Here is a 23368-nt window from a genome sequence, read left to right as displayed (position 1 = left end):
GTCAAAGTACTTTAAATAACATTCTGCTAGTTGTTCAGTGCCCATTTATATAAGGCTTTACAACTAAGAAAAGCACTACTTGAGACCTCCAAGATGCTTTCATTCCCAAGTGACACAACAGGTCTGCTGATTAAAAAAAAAAAAAGGAAAAAAGGAAAGGGGTACTAAATCTGGAGAAACAAAAACAGTTACAGATGGGAAGTGTCTTACATGTCAATAGTCATTAACTTGTACACAGTGGGCAGCCTCTGAGATGGCCCCCAAGATCCCTGACTCCTGGTATTCACATCCTTATATAATCAATCCTTTCCCTGGAGTGTAGGCTGGACCTATTAACTCACTTGTAACAGAACAGGGCAGAAGTGATAGGATGTCACTTCTGGTATTAGGTTATATAAGAACTGTGGCTTCTGTCTTGGGTGCTCTCTCTTACTTTTGCCCTCTCTCTTTGATCATCTGTGCCAGGGGAAGCAAGCTTCTAGGCTGTGAGCAGCCCTATGGAGAGGCCCAACAGTCTGTGAGGAACTGAAGCCTATCAACAACCATGTGAGTGAGCGTAGAAGAGGATTCCCCCTACAGTTGGGCCTTCAGATGAGATCACAGCTCTGGATGACATCTTGACTGCAGTGTCATGAGAGATCTTGAGCCAGGGGTACTCAGCTAAGCCACGCCCACATTGCTGACCAATAGAAACTGTGAACTGTTAAGTGCTGTTTTGAGGTTATTCATTAGAGAGCACAGATAGCTAACATACTGTGAGATTTTTATATGAGATTTTTATATTAAATTGGCTGCAATTTGAGCTATAAGTAATTAATGCCAGAAAGTGTGACAATGAATTTAATTATTAGCACCCAGATTTTCTATTTAATCTTTGTCTCTTATATACTTCCCCCCAGTAAGCACAATGCTGAAGTAAAGATTTATTCTATTATTTTAATAGAAATTATTATTGAGATAATCATAGATTTATATGCAGTTGTAAGAAATAATACAAATATCCCTTGTATACTTTGTTCAGTTTCCCCACTGGTAACTTTTTATAAAATATAGTATAATATCACAACCAGAACACTGACATTGATACAATCCACCCATCTCATTTAGATTGCCTTAGTTTTACTAATACTCATTTGTGTATATATAATTTCTTAAATACTTTTGACTTCACTATTCTCACACACTCAAATTATATCCCCTTGTAATGAAAATCTAGCCATTATATTATTCTTTATAAATGTTCTTTCTCATGGCAGAAGTTGTTAAGAGACATGAATCCAGGAGTTTAGTTCACAGCTCCAAATCAATAAACTAAAAATAGAGTCAGTAACAGAGAGAAACAAAAACCGCTGATAGATTATGTAACTGTTAAAGGAACATTCACTTACCCTGAAAGTTTTCTTGAAAGCAAACTATAAAATAAATTGTTAGCCTTTCCCCAGAATTAACGTACTTGTGCTTGAAATTCAGATGTGAGATAATATTAAGTGCACTTAAATTTTAACACTGCCTCTTTTTCCTCTTATGAAAGAAGTAAGAAGTTAGTATTATTCGTACAACAATGCTTCAGGAAATCAATATATCCAAGTTTTTATTGTATGGTCAAGCAGTGTTAAAATTCATAAATAAACATCTAAACAGAAACAGCCAAGGAAAAAGTCAAGCTGATTATGAACCATGCAAAGCCAAACACTTTTGCATAAAAGATAAACCTTAGAGGAAAACAAAGGGATACCTACTTTCTGCTGCTAGAAGTCCTAGGAGGAAGGCAGCATATGGACAAACAACAAACAGTATGATTTTAGAGCAAGCAGGTTATCAAGCCACAGCTGGGCCCAGTAGATGAGCCACAAGAAGCATGGTCTCTTAGCTGAGCCCAAAGTGAGCCCTTGTGTTCCATGAGAAAATCCCCTGGGTTCTGACTCTGACTTCTTTGATTTGAAATGCAAGAACAGAGTATTTTCACTTTGACTTGTTATGTAACAAAGCAACAGTACACTGTTTATCTGAAAATTAAACCTAACAAATTCTAGAGAATGTATAATGGACTAATTTCAATAATCAAACTAGGAAAAAAATATCTTATATAAAAATTATTTTACAATGTAAACAGCATACCTAAACATGTTAAACTCTTCTTTAGATGACAAACTGATTTGTTTTAAATTATTTCTTTCCACTGTTAATGAAAGGCTCTGTTAAATTATTTTTTAAAAATTAAAATTATGATTTTGAATAGAATTTGGGAGGGGGAGCAAAACAGGATTGCCAACTTTTAATTTTGTCAAGCAAGGTCATTAAGAAAAAAATTTAACAAGCTACCATTTATTATAATTTCATAGAAAGAATAGAAAAGGCATTATCTAAAGATGGAAAACAGTTTATCTCAAGAAAGGACAGTTGGTGACCTTACATTGTTCTCTCTCTCTAAGCCCTCCTTCCCCACCCCCTCACCCCTGCCCTACAAGCACATGCTTTATGATCACTTTTCTCTTTTTGACATAGGCTTTCTAGAAGAACTTTCAGGTAAAGATGAAAAGTGCTTTATGTTTTGTACTGTAAAACAAACCCATGCAAATTTAAACAGAGAGATAGTGGAATGGATAATATTGGGAACTTAAAATAAATGATGGAGAATTAAAGGACTAGAATTAGAGAAGAATTTAGGCTTAAAAATGAATGAAAATATTAAAAATAAAAATGCACTGAAAAATGAAAATATAGATGTGTTAATTTGTGAAAGTGTAAAGCCCTTTTATGAGTCTAGATAAAATATAATAGGCTTTCTGAAACTAACCATACAACCATTACTGTTAGTTGCAGCAAAGGAAATTTGCAAAGACAGATATTTGATAAATAATGCTGACAATAATAGATAATGCCTCCCATTAAATGGCCTAGTATCAAAAATTAATTTTAGGAACGTATGAATAATTCCTGATAGCCACTGAAATTTAGGAAAACATTAGAATTTTCTTCAAAAATTTCCTTTGTCTGACATCTGACTATATACAAATTTCCTCTTCATTTAGGGTATGTAATCAAATACATTCACTGCATAACAATTTTATCGATAGCAGCTTAAAAATATTTTAGAGACATTTAGCACATCAAATGAAGATATAGACTGCTCGCAAGATCATTAAGATCCAGAAACTTAACAATAAAAAAAGACATAGGGTCAGACTACAGGAAAGGGAAGCAATGTATGCAAAATTGTGAATAACTAATTTTGAGGGCTTGCAGGCTACCCGCAAGACAGTGTGAGAAATTTCTTTTTTTAAAAAGCAAGTACTGTAATCAGAAACTATTTCAACTATATTATTTAGAGACTATACTAAAAAAATAGAAAAAAATAAGGCAATAAAAATGTATTTAATAGAAAATAAGCATAACCATAGACAATTCCTTTCCCTAAAAGAAAAATCCACCTCTTCACAGAGAGGAATACTTAAGAGCTCATTAAACTCTTGTTAAGCAGAGGTAAATATTAAAGGGCAATTTTAAAGATTAGGTCCATGAAGCTGTTGCAAGGACCATCCTGCTCTCTTCCCATTTCTTTTTTTTTTCCTCTTTCGATTTCTAAAGATGAAAATGGTATTACAGATCCTGACCCAAAATCTCTAAACATATTCCAAGTGTGTGACTATATCACGTAGTCACAGTACAACATAAAACTGCTACTAGATTCACTCCCCCTAGAAAGAGTTAATTGTAATCTGAGTCTAAGCAAGGAAGAAGGAGGTTTGAGCTAACAACAAAAAGCTACAAAATGGAGGGAACAAAATGGACTGGAAGAAAAAAGACAGACATGAAACAATAGGGAGCACTGGGGAATATACCTATAACACAACTACAGCCTTGCCTTTCATGTGGGAAGGGCTGTGGATAATTACCAAGTCAGCACAAGAGGAAAATAGCAAGTCCTTCTCCTCAGAGTCTCTTCTCTATGATTCCCATTTATGAATATTTTTGGAAATTACCTTCACTCAAAAGAGGAAGATTCACATCCCAATTGGGTCAAAAAAGGAACTATATATAGCCACTGGAATAGGAAATTTGATCCTGTTGTTTTGCACAAGGTATAAGCACATACCAATTGGTAAGAAACTCTCTATGTGTATATGTGTATGTGAGCATGTACGTGAAAGAAGAAGCATAAATACTGACAAATGTTCATGGTTCCAACATGAAAGAAGCGTTAGCACATCCATTCTTCCTTTATGGCTACCCATGAAGGACAAACAATTCATGCTTTAGGAAGGGCCCTGGGCCTTGACTGCAGTGGTAATACATGAATGAGTCAGTCCAAGAGTACAAAAATCAAATCACTAGTACAAAGTCAACCACATGACAAATACTGAGTAACTGTAGTGAAAGAAAGAAAAGCTGAAGCCAGAGGACATATGATGTAGGAGTTAAATAAATATACAAATAAAAACTAAAAACTGTAACACACATGCATGCATTTACATGTACATATATATGGGTGCTATGTATTTTTAGTAAATAATCCTTGAGAATACCTCACTGGTAAGATGGAAATCTGAGCATTTTATAAAATAACTTTGTGAACATTAGTGGTTTTTTTCAGGAGTACCCATATACATTTCCTCAAAATAGGTAATTCTTCCTCTATGTTCCTCTCCCTTGAATGCTTGTATAGACTTACTATAGACTTTATAAAAAGAGAAGAACCTGTAAGTTGTTTCTAGAGATAATTCACAAGACAGCTTTACACTGAAAGATTCAATTAAAAGCAGTGTTCTTCCAAAGTCTGATCTACTATGGTTGACATGGGGAAAATCTTACATCAGAAATTTTTGTTGAGGTAGAAGGTAATCACAAAGATTCAAAAAGACTGACTGCAGATGTTGGATTGAATGAAGTGCATTGTTGGGTCTGAAGAGGGAGAAAGGGAAAGAAGTATTTCTGAGGTTAAAAAAAAAGTGAAATGTCAGTTTGGAGCAGTAGGGGAAAGCAATTTCGGTATTAAAATGAAAAGGAATCAGACACAAGTGGATGGAATTTGGCTGCTGACAAACTTCCTTAGACTCCCATGGAGGATCTGACTAGATTCACAGAAAAAGTTTATTCATAGTGGAAGAGAAAGGATGTAGACACCAAATGATTCACACTGGTGAATGAATGAATGATTCAATTACCTGAGGAGGTAGGGTCTTCAGAGAAATCTGGCAACTCTTCAGGGGGGTCCCCATAGAATGAGTTGAATTTGTGACTTGACACAGCTGCTAGTACTGCACCCTAAAACAAAGAGGAGAAAAAAATATACATATATTTTAAAATTTTCTTTTTGTTTTTGGTGGTGCCGTGTGGCTTGTAGGATCTTAGTTCCCTGACCAGGCACTGAACCCAGGCCCTCGGCAATGAAAGCACAGAGTCCTAACCATTGGACGGCCAGGGAATTCCTGAAAAATATATATTATTAAAAGAAATACAATAAACAAGGTCCTACTGTATAGCACAGAGAACTATATTCAATATCCTATGATAAACCACAATGGAAAAGAATATAAAAAAAGAGAATGTACGTATGTATAACTGAATCACTTTGCTGTACAGCAGAAATTAATACATTGTAAATCAACTAGACTTCAATAAAAATATTGATAAGAAAGAAATACATAAATACAAAAAAGTTAATTACCAAATGTTTATTTAAGAATTATTCAGAAGGTCAAATATATAGGAGATGATAGCTAGAAAAGAGGTAGTTTTAAATAATTATGGATTCCTTTAGATAAACCACACATGCACATACCAGACTAACACTGTTGGGGACTGTAAAAGTATATGAAACCATTTATATCTTGCACTTAAATATATACTAAACAATGAAATATTCTATAGTCACTATAAAATGATGCTGCATAAAAGTGTTTAATGAAATGATAAGGTGTTTGTGATGAATTACACAAAAAAGGTTTTAAAAAATATATAGTAGTATGATCTTATATTTGAAAAAAAAGTTAATAAAGATATAAAAGACTGAATATATACCAAAATGTTAATAGTATTAATTATCCCTGGGTAGTAGGTATATGAGTCATTTTTCTTTTTTTAAATATTTTTTCCTTTCTTTTCGATATTAATAATGACTATGTGTTATTCTTGTGCAGTAATTCTCACTCAGACCCCCAGCAGAATCAACTACACGTTGACTCTTTTAAACCACATGCATAGCCTCCCTTGATTGCTGGTTGAGAATCACTGTCATATTGAGTCCACATCCCTTAAGGCTACTGGGTAGAAAAATGTTGGGAATTATTGTTTCAGTAATGAGAAGAACGATAAAAGTTATTCAGTAATGAGAAGAACGATAAAAGTATGTGTTCAATCACAGTGTTAGCTGTAGGTCAGAATATCCAGGTGTGTTCCTGGGCTCTGCCACTTTCCATCTGCATGATCTTACTTGCATTAATCATTTAACCTCTTGAGGTTTTCTCATTGGTAAAGTGAGGATATTAAACCTGACATAGGTTACCTTATGTGACTATCAAAAGTCGTAATGTTTATGAAAGTGCTTTGCGAACCATAAAGCATTTTTGTAAGTGCAAATTATTAGTAACCCTACTAATATGTAGCTAGAAGAGCTGAGTAGAGCCTTTGCTGCTCTAGGTAGAATTGCTCACTTAGGTAGTCTAAGTATCATATCATCCTAGTAGTCTAAGTGTAAAACAGCCTAAGTCTAAATTTTAAATATTGAACTCTTAGATTTTTCTGAAAAGAAAGTTCTTTTGTGTATACATTTGCATATACATCTTTTGTGTATACTTCTGTGTATACATCTTATATGTATACACTGTGTACACACATACAGGCATTTATTAAATATCATTAATTATCACAATAATGAATAATAAAATTATTAATAATCACTAATAATTCTAATAACGTTATTAATAGAAACATTTCTACAAGGTTCATTTTTTAGGGGGTGGTTATGTTAGGGTTTCTTTCTACAAATGTAAACTGGAAAAGAGATAGACTATAGAAAGAGAAGAGCAAAAAATAGAGAAGTGATCTTGATGATACCATTCCAGGCAACTTTTTAGATTTCCAAAAGTCTAGGATTAATGCATGAGAGGTTCTTATGCAGAATTTTACGGTCAGCTACCATGATGAAAAAAATAGTACTGAATGTTGAGTTCTTCTTTCTGTAGTAGAAGCTTATTCCACTTTACATATTTATACATGTTCCCTAAAAGCTGGGTGAAAATGGAATTTTTATAGATCAAAGCACATGTGTCCCATACATTGAAACCAAACTTTTAGAGATGCTTTCTTTTTATTTCCAAATGAAGTTCAGCTGAGTTTCTTAATATGTTAGTTTTATGTTTCAAGACCTGTTCTAGCTACCACTATAGTCAAAAATCTAGAAATACTTATAGTGGGAAAGCACTATTTAAAAGAGCCCTGAGAGGTAAATTCTTTTGAAACAATAGTAGCAAGTTCCTAATATATCTGTCTTATGGTTAGCATTTTTGTTTATTTAGCTCTCTAAACTCAGTGACAGCATATGGTTCAAAAATTCAATGCAAAGCTATTACTTAAAACAGCAAAATGGTTCCAAAAGAGTTTATGAATTTATAGAATTTTATTGGAGTTTGAGAGACAATGTTCAAGATGATTCATTCTGAGAGACTCATTTTGCAGATGAGGAAACAGGTCTAGAGAGGCTTGGTAACCTATTAAGGTTGCTGCCAACTTAGAGACAGAATCAAGAGTAGACAGAATTGAGGTCTTCTGACTACTCTCCCTAGTTCAAGGTTTTTTTTAATATACCAGGGGTCAAAAATATTTTCCTGTAAAGGGCCAGACAGTGAATATTTTAGGCTTGCAGGGCATATAGTCTCTGTAGTAACTATTCAACTCTGCCATTTAGCGTGAAAGTAGCTATAGCCCATATGTACATGAATTTACATCACTAAAACTTATATATATAAAATAGAAATATAGATGTATTAATTTATGAAAGGGTAAAGCTGTTATGTGAGCGCTTTAGTCCCCAGATTATAGTCTGCCAAGCCCTCTACTACACTGTTGCTTTTGAAGAGCCTGTGGGTATAACAACATTAAACCAGAACTTATACAAGTAGTTCTTTGAACTTTTCATTTCAGTTTATTAAAATCCTTGATAAAGAAGTTTTCAAACTACTTTAGTTTAGAAGATATACTTCAGTAAGTTCTGAGAGTGAAACATAATTTTGAGTTAAGAAGACTATTCACAATCTGATTACTAATATTAAAGATGCAATTTTCTATTACGCAAATTAACTTAGAAAGAAGGCAGATTCTAAATTCAAAGAAAATTGAGAAGTATAAGTAATTTAGCTGAATCATAATTGTAGTTAATATGTCAAACATCAAAATGGAACGCTCCCCGCTAGATGAGTCTGTGTCTCATTTAAGGAAGTGGAAAACAAACACAGAAAATGGTTAGCTCAGACTTCTGCTAAGTTAAACTACTGTAGGCACTTAAGGAAGCAACAAAGTTATTAAGTAAGGAACAGGAAAGTTGAACACAGATGAATTACTGACTTGAAGACAGAGTCAAAAGCCAATACCCCCTTTTTGGTGCCCCCAACTGAGCTCAGAAAAAAAGCACCATGAAGTTTGATAGGCACAAGGGCAGGGAGGTATATTTTTAAAAGTCGAAAGACAAAACACACAAGTACGAGATATAGAATACTGGCTTTGGACCCAAGTGGCAAGGTCACACAATCATTCTGTGATATATTGAGGTGGCAAAACACATCACAGGGACATACAAATACAAATGTGACATAAGAATTTGAGAGAGAATCATCTTACTGGGATTCAGAACACTGAACTCAAAACCCTAGAAGGGGTGGAGAATTTGGAGAGGGTGAGGCTGAACAGAGATGACCAAAAGGCTAGAAAATCATTTTGAGGCAGAAATGTTAAAGGATTTAGGTTGACTACCTGTAAGAATTAGGCCCTAGATGATAATGAGGTAAGATCATTAATTAAATCAGAACCTCCCATCTGTCTCCATATGGTCACAACCAAAGTTATCATTCAGTTTAGTCAGCATAGCCTATATGTATTTGATACTTAAACATAATCTAAACACAAGTCTAAAAGCTGGAGTTTCATAATTAAGTCAGGGCGTATGATTACAGGAGGCTGTGCTATCTTCCCTGAAGAAGATTAAAAATGAGACTTGTTAGTGTAGTAGATATGGCTATATTTAAGAGCAATTGCATGGAATAGATATCTTAGGAATTCTTTTGGGTCTGTGTAAAAGCATTTTATAAAGATGGTCTTTTTTTTTATAAATTTATTTATTTATTTACTTATTTATTATTTTATTGGCTGTGTTGGGTCTTTTTTTGCTGTACGCGGGCTTTCTTCTTAGTTGCGGTGAGTGGGGGCTACTCTTCGTTGCGGTGCGCGTGCTCCTCATTGCCGTGGCTTCTCTTGTTGCAGAGCACGGGCTCTAGGCATGTGAGCTTCAGTAGTTGCAGCACATGGGCTCAATAGTTGTGGCTCACAGGCTCTAAAGTGCAGGCTCAATAGTTGTGGCGCACAGGCTTAGTTGCTCCGCAGCATGTGGGATCTTCCTGGAGCAGGGATCGAACCCGTGTCCCCTGCATTGGCAGGCGGATTCTCAACCACTGCACCACCTAGGAAGCCCCTAAAGATGGTCTTTTAATGTATATAATAACTTTCAAAAGCTAGACTAACTTTGGAAGTAATAAACTCTGTATTTCAGAATCAGAAACTAATAGAATTGCTTTGTAAAATATTAGATCAAACTCATATCAATTATTATTTATGTAACTGTTCATACCAGAATAACAGTTTTCAGTTTTCAGAATCAAAGGTGCCTTCTGGATACCAGCTTCACTGCTCTGAGTAGCTGGAGCCCACCACCTCTGTGCTAATTTACTGTCCTCTCCTGTAGTGAGAGGACTGTGTGTAAGTGCTGGTTTTCATTACGGCACAAAGGTCCTTGATAAAACTGTAAGTTAGCTCTTGTTGAATTGATAGAAGGGGGAAGACTGACAAAAGGCACCTAATTAGAGCTTCCTGATTGACCTCTCAAAAGGTGCAGCTTAGGGGTAGCATTACTCTTGCAGACAGACAGCAATGCTGTACAGCAGAACTTTCCATGATGATAGAAATGTTCTATACCTGTACTGCTCAATACTGTAGCCACCAGCCACATGTGGTACTGAGCACTTGAAATGTGGCTAGTGCAACTGAGAAATCACATTTTAGATTTTATTTAATATTAATTAAAATTAAAAATTAAGTAGCCAAGCACGTATGCCTAGTGGCTATTGCATTGGATGGTGAGTACTGGAAAACAGCATTCCTAAACAAATTTTTTCTAGTTCTACAAAGTGCAGGAACCCAAGAGACCAACTGGTAAGTTAGAGAAGTAATGTGGACTATATTTTTGCAATTTGCAAAAATCAATAAAGGAAAATTATAGGAAGTTATCAGAAACCTCTTTGTTTTATTCTCTAAATTGAATTACATGGATTCAACTCACCATTTCCTGAACTGATTGCAATAAACTTACCCAAATACAAAATACTGCTTCTATCTGTACAGAATATCTTTGACATACTTCACTACAGGGAAATTTGCTTTCTAATTCATGAAGCAAAGGGGATGATTTCTAGAACAGATTCCCTGCTGAATCTTTCCCCTACATAGACTAGCTCAGATACCCACAGCCCCTTTCCCTACCCGGCCCCTTGCACAGTAACTCATTCACGTAAATGGCAGCCAGGGTTAGAGTACAGGCATGCCTCCTTAAGATACACAGACCCACAGAGCACAGATTTTCCAGACAGGCTGGATCACAAAGTCTGCCCCATGCATCCTAATATTCAGTCTGAGAAAATACAATCCTCATATCTAGTCCTGTGCTCAGAACTATGTAGTTTATATAAGAAGTATTGTTTCTAGAGGATGTAATAAAAACAGAAGCATTAAAATTCTAGAGTTTGGTATGAAATAAAAGGAGGGGAAAAATTCAACATATGAAATGTCTGATAACCAAAATGGGGAAAAGAAATTTTCCATCATCATTCACAGATGTAAAATAAAATAATGAAAGAAAGGAAACTAAAAAGAAATGTGTGATAATTCAAATCACATGTAGGGTTCTATAAACTTTTAAAATCTACAGTTTGAAAGAGTCTGAAAATGATGTTAATGCTTTATAATTGTACAAATAATTTTCTCATTAGGGATTTGTCATGTCCTGTAGCTTGCTGAATAGGTTAAATGCCAAAATGAATGTAAGAATATGGAAAGGAACAATTTCTGATTGCTGAGTACTGACACTATTATAACCAATAATGAGTAATAGTCTTGAAATTTCAGTAGAGTAAAATGAATAATGTTTTATATTCTTGCATAAAACAGTCTCACAACTTTCAAAATGGGAAAAAGGTTCAACTGCAAAAATAATAAATTCAGTAAAATACATTAAAATTTATTCAAACAAGTATAAGCCTTTTGCAAGGTAAGTTATTCATAGAGATCAAAAATCTTAAATACATATATACATTCTGATGCCAACAATTCCAGCAGCAAAGAACTTACCGAGAATATAATCAGAGGTGTACAAAGATTAATGAAAATAGAGCCAATGCAACAGTATTTATGGCTGTGGAAAACTGGAAGCAATGTCCATGTCCAACAGCTGGTTAGTTAAATTATGATATGTACACATGATGAAATTTTGTAGATCCATTACAAGTTTGTGCTTTAGAGTAATGACTCTCAATAAGGTAAACTTATCAGACTCACCCATGGGGCTTTTTCAATAATTGCCTGCTCCTCTAACCTCCTGCATGCCTGGGGCTGAGGGAGGGATGGGTGGTCTCTTGGGTGAGTTGACTGGTGTGGTGAGCTACTGTTACTATGGGAATGTGTCATGTCCTTCAAGTGTGCCAAAGTGAAAGCCAGTACTTAAGAAGATTGTTTTGTCATATGGTATTAAAAAAATGGTAGGTTATGTGGAATTCACATAACATAAAACTAACCATTTTAAAGTGCACAATTCAGTGCTAATTAGCACATTCACAATGTTGTGAGCCCACCACTCCTGTCTAATTCCAAAACATCCTCACCACAACCCCCAAAGTCTCTATACCCATTAAGCAGTCACTACCCAGTGCCTGGCAATCACCAGTTTGCATTTTGTCTCTATGGACTTACACACATAAATACCTATTCTATTCCATTTATTTGCAATATATGTGGCCTTTTATATCTTTTACTGCATGTTGGTATCCAATTGTCCCAGCACCATTTGTTGAAAAGACTATTCCTTCCCCATTGAATTGCTTTGGCACTTTTGTTGAAAATCAACTGACCATAAATATGAGTTTATTCCTGAACTCTTAATTCTCTTCACCAATTTACATGTCTAACCCTATACGATACCAGTACCACCAGAGTCCTGATAACTATAGCTTTATACTATGTGTTGGAAAATATGAGTCCTCCAACTTTGTTCTTTTTTAACAGATTGTTTTGACTATTCTTGGTCCTCTGCACTTCCATGTAAATTTTAGGATCGGTCTGTCAATTTCTGCTAAAACTTTGATAGGGATTGTACTCAACCTATAGACTAATTTGGGAAGAATTGCCATCTTAACAACATTGAATCTTCCAATCCACGAATATTAAATATTTATTTAGATCTTCTTTAATTTCTCTCAGCAATATTAGTTTACTAGTCTCAAAATTCTTTTGTTAAATTTATTCTTAAGTGTTTCGTTCTTTTTGATGCTCTTGTGAATGGAATTGTTAATTTCATTTTATGACTGTTCATTGCTCATACATAGAAATACAATTCAATTTCATATACTGATCTTCTATCCTGCAACCTTGCTGAAGTGGTTATTTCTAACAGATATTTGCAGATTCCTAAGGATTTTCTATATACAGGATCATATCATCTGTAAACAAAGACAACTTTACTTTCTTTCCAATCTGGATGGCTTTTATTTACTTATTTATTTTTTTGCCTGACTGTACTAGAGCCTGAGAACTTGTATTTTTCATAAGTTTCCAGGTGATGCTGACACTGACAGTCTGGGGACCACATTTGGAGGGCCACTGCTCTAAAGAATGTATATCACAGGATGGATATGATATTAGAGGAAAGTAATGGAAGGGAAGTGACTATTACAATATATCACAGGTATAAGAGCCTTTCTTTCTAGATACTGTGGAGGAAAATGATGATCAAAATGGTCAGAAAAGTCTAAGCATAATTACTTTGGAAGAAATACATAAGTAGAGATTATTCAGTGAAAGTTTTGGTGTTGTGTACATTTTTTGAAAGCCTTTAAACTAAAAAATGTTAAAATGTTAATGATGTTACTGGGGAGAAGCTAAAATGGTATGGAGTGTCCATTTAGGAATTACAGTTGTTTATAGAGACCAAATCAAAGGTATTAAATATTAAAATAATAATAAAATAACAATAAAATGTTAATAAAAAATAATATCTATGGAGCACACATGACTGCCAGGTACTATTGTAACAGCTATAATATATTAATTCATTAAATCCTTACAACCCTATGAGTTAGCTATTATCATTATCCCTATTTTATAAAGAAAATTGAGGCACAGAAAATGTAAATAACTCATTCAAGGTTACACAGCTAGTGTCAGAGTCAGAATTCACCTAAGGCAATGTAGCTCTGGAGTCCATTCTTTCCCATAACACTGTACTCCTCTTTCTTCTTGCCACTGACAATAAAAACTCCCTACCTCTGACTTATTAACAAAATCAATTTTCTACTGCTTTGTGTGAACTTCAAAGGGACTCATAATAATTAGGTTGTTTCCCACCATTTGATTAGCTTGTAGAGAATGGACCTGAGGACACTGGGGGTGGGGGGGGGGGAGGGGAAGCTGGGACATAGTGAGAGAGTAGCATTGACATATACACACTACCAAATGTAAAATAGATGGCTAGTGAGAAGCTACTACAGAGCACAGGGAGATGAGCTTGATGCTTTGTGAAGACCTAAAGGGGTGGGATAGGGAGGGTGGGAGGGAGACTCAAGAGGGAGGGAATATGGGGATATATGTATACATACAGCTGATTCACTTTGTTGTACAACAGAAGCTAATACAATACTGTAAAGCAATTATACTCCAATAAAGATTTTTAAAAAAACCAGTGTATGGGTAGAAGGATGGGTACCTAGCCATTCATTTGTGAAAATAAATTGTGTAGTGGGCTCTGAAAGCCAGGAAAGTTGCAATCTCTGTTCCAGAAGCTCACAGAAATGGCAGAATGAGAGCTATTTTCTTGAAGAGAGTAGGTATAACAAGCTTTAACCAGAGTGGCTGAATCACTCAGAGGAATACGGCCTTACCAGAAGCTGAAAAAAACTCAGTGATAACACTGCTGATGTTCCTAATTCTAGTTATTTGGTGGGTCTTGAAAATTTCAAGAGGCCTGCAAAGGGATGTGGTAAATTCACATGACCCTTCTCTGCTGTGACAGCTTGCTCCTGTCCAAATGAATCTTAGTCACCACTTTGGCTATTTTAGGCACAAGTCTGATTCTGTGGCACTGGGAGAAATACAGCATGTGTTTCTGTGATGGGGCAAGCCTGAGCCCTACAGTAAAAGGCTTCTACCTGGGCAATGAAAGGTTCAGTCCCAGACAGGGGAATGTCACATAGGCCAAAGCAACATTAGAGTTTAAAAGACTTTAGGGAAGAATTGAGAAAGAAGTATAATTAATAGCTTCTTTGGGAAAGAAACTAACTTCAAAAAAGCATAACCAAGTTTCACTTTGGGTAAGATTTTTTTTCTTTGGTAGGCTACCCTGGTTCAGGTATATAACAAAGCAAAAAAAAACCCCAAAAGCCTTGGGAAACTTCTTTGGGCATCATCTCAATAATGACATGTCATTAATAATTATTTCCTTGCCAAGGATTTTTTTTAAATAAATTTATTTATTTAATTAATTTATTGGCTGCGTTGGGTCTTCCTTGCTGCACATGGGCTTCCTCTAGTTGCTGCGAAGGGGGGCTACTCTTCATTGCGGTGCGCAGGCTCCTCATTGCTGTGGCTTCTCTTGTTGCAGAACATGGGCTCTAGGAGGGTGGGCTTCAATAGTTAGGGCTCACGGGCTCTAGTGCACAGGCTCAACAGTTGTGGCGCACAGGCTTAGCTGCTCCGTGGCATGTGGAATCTTCCCAGAGCAGGGCTCGAACCTATGTCCCCTGCATTGGCAGGCAGATTCTTAACCACTGCGACACCTAGGAAGTCCATCTTTGGCAAGGGTTTTTAAAGTAAATAGAGAAGAGCCACTTTGTACCTTAACTGTAAAAACAACTAGGAGAAAGGCTTAACTGGGAATAATCATCACCAACAGTGACATGTTAGAATTTCCCTTACTCTACAGTTGCACTCTCCAATAGAAATTTTTGCAGTGATGGAAATGCCCTATATCTGCACTGTCCAGTATAGCAGCCACTAGCCACATATGGTTATTGAACACTTGGAATGTGCTAATGTGACTGAGGAACTGACCTTTTAATTTAATTTTAATTAATTTAGATCTAAATTGCTACATATGGCTAATGGCTAATATGTTGGCCAGTTCAGCTCTATATGATGATATTGTGGCCTACATAGTTTCCTGAAAATTCATATAAATGTTCTTATAAATCTAGAGTTGAATACAATCATTCACATATTTCAGGGGTCAAATAATAACGAATTAATAATATTGCAACTGAGCTATATGTAATGAGGTGGATAGACCTACAGTTTGTCATACAGAGTGAAGTAAGTCAGAAAGAGAAAGACAAATATTATATGCTAACTCACATATACGGAATCTATAAATGGTATTGATGAACTCAGTGACAAGAACAAGGATGCAGATGCAGAGAATGGACTGGAGAACTCGAGGTTTGGGAGGGGGCGGGGGGTGAAGGGGAAGCTGAGACGAAGTGAGAGAGTAGCACAGACATATATATACTACCAACTGTAAAACAGATAGCCAGTGGGAAGTTGTTGCATAACAAAGGGAGTTCAACTCGAGGATGGAAGATGCCTTAGAGGACTGGGACGGGGAGGGTGGGGGGGACACGAGGGAGGGTGGGGAGGAGTTGAGGGAGGGAGGGAATACAGGGATATGTGTATAAAAACAGATGATTGAACTTGGTGTACCCCCCCAAAAAAATAATAAATAAATAAATAAAATTAAAATCTTCAAAAAAAATAATATTGCAACTATGACATATGAAAATACTTATGAAGAAAAGTTTAATAGTTGGCAGGAGTCACATGGCTAAAAAGGACTCTTACCTAATCAACCACTTAAGAGAACAGAGCTAAGTTTTTTAATAGTAATCAAAGTAAGTCAAACATAAGTTAATTTTAAGACCATAGTGTGATAGTTTCCTCTGCTGGGGGCAGGAGGGAAATGTTGTCCCATAAGATTTTTGCCCAGTGCTGGAGGATTCCATTATTTTATTCTGGGTCTTTTTCAAAAACCTTTTAAAGTCAAGTGGGCTCTCCATATGAAGTAAATATTGGGTTTTTGTTGTTTGGTTTTTTGGTGGGGCGGAGGATAGGGAGCATGGTAAATGGGAGAAAGGTACCCCTAGGGAGAATAAAGAAAAAGTGAGAAAAGTGATTTGAAAATATTTTCTAGTAGACCAAGGTAGTATGGATTTTTACCGCTTTGTGATGGTTATTCAACCCTAGTTCCAATTCTAATTTGGTATTGTTTCCATTGAACTAAACTCACATTTTCTGTCAAAATATTTAAGTTTGAGAAAGCATGGCCTAGATTAAAATTCAAGAATAATGGATAATATTAGCAAATCACTATAATTATTTTTAATTATATCTCTGCTATGAATTTTAAAGATAAAATAAATCTAAAATGTGATTAATTTTCCATTTATTATAACTTATTGTTTGGATTTGTACTTAGATATTACCTTAAATGACTTAAAAAACCAAAATCTTACTAAAATAATGGTAACTTTTGCAGGTGAGAATTTAGCTGTAAGAAAACAACAGCCAACACCAGGATAATATTTATGGGCACTGAAACAGAATAAAAACATTACCATCAACTGCCTCTGTCTGGCTTTTTGCTTATGTCTTTAATTTACCTTTAGTTTCCTCCTTGCATTGAATTTCCTCAGTTGCTCTACTGTTTCTGGAAGATGAATCTTGTAGGCATAACGATCCCGCTCCTATAAAAGATGAAAGATAATGAACACACATAACTGTTTAAAAAAGTGAAGAAGCTTAATCTAAGTAAACAATAAGCCCAAACTAGATATGAAGGTCAAAACTGATAGTAAAATAATATTTCATTTTCAGCAATAACAAAGGGCTAAAATAATGGTCCATGTAATTTTCAGATATATGGCTATGTGGCTAAAACAATTAATCATAATGATTATGAAGGGATGAAGTTATCTTTGACACAATCTTGTCAGGTAAAACGAGCCTTTAAAAAATTAACTCCACAACCAATTCAGCATTCTGAGTTGCCAGGAATAACTGGATTTAAAAAAAAAGTCACAGTATCTTCAAACTAGGACAAACTTTTCAAGGCCATCTAATTGAATCATTTCCCCATGTGGGATCCTTGCAATCCGTGATAGATGATCACGCTGTTTGACCTCATACAACAGGTGATCATCACTTTATGGCAGCCCACTACAATTTTAAGAATGGGAAAAAATTCTTACTCAGCCTGGGCCCACATCTGGCTTCTTTGGACTAGCTCTTCTCTTAGGGCATCACAGAGCAAACATACTACCTCTTCCATATAATACCCCTTTAGTAGTTAAGAGGGGGGTGAGGGGGATCATGTTTCCACTAAATCTATTCTTTTCCGTGGTAACATCTCCAACTGCCTCAACTTCTCACATATATTTCAAATCACCTATTATTCTCCTTGTCCCCCTCTTTGATTCTAGTCTAATTTGTCAATGTATCTGGAAGATTTTATGCTACAAGTATTTGGTTTAGAAATATGTCTTGAATGCCTACTATATGCCAGGCATTGTTCTATGCACTTGGGATTAACAAGTAAACAAAACCAACAAAGATTCTGGCCCTCGTGTAGCTCATATTTTAGTGGGAGAAGATAAAAAATACAAAAAAAAAGGGTAAATTATAGAGTATGTTAAGAGTGCCATGGAATAAAGCAAAAAGTAAGGCAGGGTAAAGGTACATTGCAATTTAAAATAGGGTGGTCAAAGTAGGCCCAATTGAGAAAGTGATATCCAAAAGGGGTGAGAGAGTGGTCTAGGCAGATAGAACAACTAATGCAAAGGCCTTTCAAAGGGGAGAGTGTGCCTGAAATTTTCAATAAATAGCAAGGAGACCCATGTGTGTGGAGTAAATAGTAGACCAAGCTAGAGAAGTGGCAAGGCTGATGTAGGGTATAAAAGGCCTTTGGCTTTTATTCTGAGTGGGAGATGGAGAAACTGGGGGGGTTTTGAGCTGGAGTGACGTGATCTGACAAGTTTAGAGGAACACTCTGGTTGTGTTGAGAACAGATTGGAAGGGGGCGAGGGTTTAAAAAAAAAGGCATGGAGACCAGTTAGGAGGTTATTATAGTAATCCAGGGGAGATGATGATGGTGGATGAAACCAGATGGAAACAATAAAAAGGGTGAAAGGGAGATAGACTCTGAATGTAATTTGTTTTGTTTTCCTGAAAAAATTTTACTGAGTTATAATTAGCATACAATTAACTGCACACATATGATGGGATAAGTTCTGACATGTGTATACAAACATAAAACCATTGCCACAATCATAATGAACATATCCTTCACTCTCAAAAGCTTCCTCGTGCCTCTTTGTCATCCCCAGGCAACCACTGATCTACTCTCTGTTACTTTAGATTAGTTTGCATTTCCTAGAATTTTATATAAATGGAATAATACAGTTCATATTAATTATTGTCCAACCTCATTCACTCAGCCTAAATATTTTAACTTCACCCACATTGTTGCATGTATCAATAGTTCATTCCTTTTTATTGCTGAGGGCTTTTCCATTGTATAGATGTACCATAACTTTTTTATCCATTCACCTGTTGATGGACCCTGGGCTGTTTCCAATTTTTGCCTATTATGTATAAGGATGCTGTGAATATTAATATACAAGTCTCTGTATGGACATATGTTTCATTTCTCTTAGGTAACTTGGGAGTAGAATGGCTGGGTCATTTTATAGGAACATGCTTAACTTTTTAAGAAACTGCCTAACAGTTTCCCAAAGTGGTTGTACCGTTTTACATTCCCATAGCATTACATGAGTTCCAGTTGTTCAACATCCTCACCAACACTTGGTATGGTTAGTCTTTTTGATTTTAGCCATTCTGATATATGTGTGTATAGGTATTTCATTGTGGTGTTAATTTGTATTTCCCTAATGACTAATGATGTTGACCATCTTTGTGTGTGCTTATTTGCCATCTGGATACTATACAATATTTGCAAATTAAGTCCAAGATCACATTATTATTATTTTGTAACTAAAATTTCTTTTTGTATGTGAACTACTTCTAAAATCAATGTTTTGGTATTATGTACTTAAAAATTTATTTTTGAATTTAAATGTAGGATTTTACAGTCCTGTCAAAGCTTCACCTTATTATCAGTGAAAATTCCCAAGGAATGAACACAAACACTTGAAAATTTATTTTCTATATTAACGACTAATAGTAACAAGAGTCCCCTGGAGAGCAAAATGATAATCTTCTTGAGTACACATACAACACTCAAATGTCAAATGACTCCAATTGTCATTTCTGCTAGATTCCATGTGCTAAACATCTTAGAAATAATTTCATTATCTTTAGGGGCTTAACCTCCTTTACCTGCTCTGAGCCAAAACAGGTTCACCAATACAGAAGACCTAAGAATTTATCAAGTAATTAACTAGCAGAGAGAAGGATAAAATTACTATTTTAGAACAAGCAATGGAATCTTTTCATAGATTTCTGTTATTGCCTGTGGATTACAAATCTTCAGTGTGTTAGGTCTGGTGATGTTTAATTAACACACACTGAAGAACAAACATCAAAATCGATTTTGCATTATTTTTTGAATAAAAATTGTTTTGTATCATGAAAGAATACAGGGGAAAAAAACCCCAGGGAGGGATTTATAAACAAGAAGAAAACAAACAAAAAGGTACCGCATGGTATAGTAGGAAGACAACGGCTTTGGAGTTGAAAGACTTTTGCTCAAATTCTGGGTCATTTAGGTCTAGCTGTATTGACCTTACATTCTCTCAGTATCAGCTGTGTCTTTTTGCAAACTAATCTTACAGGATTGTCATGAAGGTTAAATGAGATGCTGTATAGATACATGTTTGGTTTCCCTGAGTTTTATAATCACTTTTATTAGTCAAGACATGGAAATCTCTGACATAAAATAGTTTAGGAGCTTTTTGAAGTGTGTGTGAAAAGTTTACTAAAAGTTTGGCTATTCTCTAACTGTAAACATGTTCCTATTACATAAGAAAAAAGGTAAAAATAGAACAGTGAAAATTGCAGAGGACCAAATCTGTATCCCAATTTTTAAAACTTATTCACTTTATTCATTTCCAAAAAAGGTGAACCTAGTTATAGCATGTTTTTGAACAGAGAATCTAAGGCTGCTATGTCCAGTACAGTAGCCACTAGGCAAGATATATTTATATAATTTAAGTATAATAATATGATAAATATTTAATTATAATTACTCAGTTGTACTAGCCACATTTCAAGTGCTAAACAGCCAACATGTGGCTAGTGTCTATGACATTGGACAGTGTAGATATAAACATTGCCCTCATGGCAGAAAATTATTATTGGACAGAGCTAGTAGGAGGTCTTATTACTACTACTGAACTGAGGCTAAAATCTAAATTTCACTTAAAATGAAATTGTTTAATGTTTTAGGCATTTGTAACAGGAAAAATTTCCACTGCTTTAAAAAAAAAAGGGGGGGGGTCCTTCCCTTTCTTAAGCCCTTTGTAGTCTTTGCAGATAGTAGAACTAAGATCAAGTCTCTGGCTGACGCCTAATAAGTGTGTATATGTGTGTGAGAGAGAGAAAGAGAGAGAGAGAGACAGACAGACAGACAGACAGACAGGGCCTGGGGAAAGTGGCTTGAAAGATGCATGTCAAGTCTGGATGCTAGAGCCAGAAACAGGCATTGGAGCTGATTTCTAAGGCACTCCCCAATCCATAGAATAAACTCTTCTTTTTCCAAAGTCTAATTTTTTTAGTTGTGTTCTTGATAACAAGGAAAGTGATGACTCAAGAGTGAAAGGAGCTAACAAAAGATGGAAAGCTAGAGAAAAGAAGGCCAACTGTGGAGGAACCCTAGGACTTGAGATGTGATCCTGTGGTGACATCACTAGGGTGTTTTTTTGGGGGCCTCCTAACATATCCTCGCCTGGGTGTGAGAGCAGCCCACAACCTGGAAACTCCAAGGGGAGCACAGACAAAGCGACCCCCAACAAAAGCCTCCTCTCTTTAGCTAAAAGACTGAGAAGAGGTTGGTTCTGTAGGACAGAACCCTTTTGACTTTACCCACTCCACTCCAGGGGATCACCATGAAAGAAGCCAAGCTCCTCCCCCTCAGAACACTTTCCACCAAACCAGCCCTGCCTGAAACAAAGAAGAGCAAAGAGTTGGCACCCCGCCCCTAGAGAACAGGGGCAGGATTACAAAGAGGAGGTAGCTGGGGAAGGAGGTGCTTTGGTACATCCCCAGTATACCTGTGTGTAAAAGTACCTCCCAGGTTCCAAATGAGCCTCTGGGTAGCATACAAGTGGGACAGACTAGATGAGTACTGCAGAGGCATTGAAAATGAAATTGGCATTTGAATCACAGCCCATAAAAGTGGGCTAGGACATGTGTTCTGAATTTAACTGGGTTAACTGCCTACCAAAATAGAAGATTTAAGTAAGAATCACAGTCTCATAACATAATAATACTATAAATGTCCAGCACACTATCCAAAAGTACTCTTCACACTAAGAACCAGGAAAATCTCAACTAAATTAAGTTTAAATTTTGAAAGTTTAAAATAAATCACTTCCACTCTATGTGTTCAATCCTTCTACAGGCCTCCTAATTCTGAATATCGAATCATTCACTGAGCCTCATCAGTTTTCCTTCCTAAATCACTCTCGGTCTGGGTATTTCTTTCCCACTCCCACTTTTACTCCCTGGTCCAGACCCCTGTCACTTCCTGACTGGACAACCCAGCTTCCATCTCTTTGCCTCTACTGCTTGCATCCCGACAGACAACCCACCTGTGCACAGCATCCATGGGAATTATATGAGATGCTGCTTGCCCTGTATCATCGCTCAAAAGCTAGCAGTAGCTTTTTACTCTCTATATCCTAGTATCTAAAGTACTTAATTTGGCATTCTAGATATATTCTTCCCTCAAACCAAATTTTCAGGCTACTACTACTGCAACCTTTCAAATAGCTGACATTTGTATTATACCAGTGTACCCTGACCCCATCCCTGAATGCCCTGAACACTTACAATGTTTTGCCTGTGCTCCTCTGTACCTCCCACATGGCCCCCTTCAGTCCTACTAATGTGTGCAGCCGTCCCTGGAGCGCTGGCCTACAGTGACCTTTCATGCTCCCCATTAGTCTTCCTGGGCTCATACTTCTGTATTCTTGTGAGGTACTTTTCACACGCGACTTCTTTAAGGTTATCTTTTTGTGTCTTTATGTTATAATAACAGCATTTGAAAATTCATTTCATGGTCAGACTATGCCTTTCTCTCTCCAATAGGTTGGGAAGTTTAGTACACAGCAGACTGTGAACTCTATTTCTAGTGAACACCTCTTCTGCTCACCATTCACTAAATAGAGAGAGAGACAAGGACACAGTCAAAAAGTGTTTTTAATAAAATTATGCTTAAATTATGATTCCTGATATTTTCTAAGCAGATGAAATCACAAGATTAAAAAGTCGATTAAAGGTACCTCTTACCAGAAAACAAGTAAATAATAATGACCTCAAGGCATTATAAAAATGAGACAAAAGAATAAAAATAACATTTTTCTGGATGAAACAGTCCTACCTGAAACTAATAGTAATGTGATATGAATTCAGAAAAATGTCTATAGCAATGTCTTGCACTTTAATGAAGTACTTGATTCACTGTCCCTTGTGCACACAAGATACTGAATATATATTTAATTGGTGTGTTGCTTGATTTTTCCAAAATTCAAATTGATTAGCCTAATATAAATACCCTTTCATCTTTATTATAGTCAATATACTTGGAGTCTACACATTAAGGCTGCAAAGG

General features: G+C 36.0%; 1 protein-coding gene across 10 annotated transcripts in view; it reads right to left on the bottom strand.

The window, feature by feature from the left end:
- CASK (calcium/calmodulin dependent serine protein kinase) overlaps positions 1-23368 on the bottom strand; it is a 354245-nt gene that overhangs the window by 86083 nt on the left and 244794 nt on the right. For all 10 annotated transcript variants that reach the window (XM_057717512.1, XM_057717505.1, XM_057717507.1 and 7 more), the window contains 2 exons: positions 17181-17264; positions 5166-5265 (listed from right to left, as the gene is read on the bottom strand). In XM_057717512.1, coding sequence (XP_057573495.1) covers positions 5166-5265; positions 17181-17264 — 184 coding nt within the window. The remainder of the gene's footprint in view (positions 1-5165; positions 5266-17180; positions 17265-23368) is intronic.

This window comes from Hippopotamus amphibius, chromosome X (genome assembly GCF_030028045.1).
Source record: "Hippopotamus amphibius kiboko isolate mHipAmp2 chromosome X, mHipAmp2.hap2, whole genome shotgun sequence".
NCBI lineage: Eukaryota > Metazoa > Chordata > Mammalia > Artiodactyla > Hippopotamidae > Hippopotamus > Hippopotamus amphibius.
Note: the sequence above shows the minus strand (reverse complement) of the source record. Positions and strands in the feature narration are given on the sequence as shown.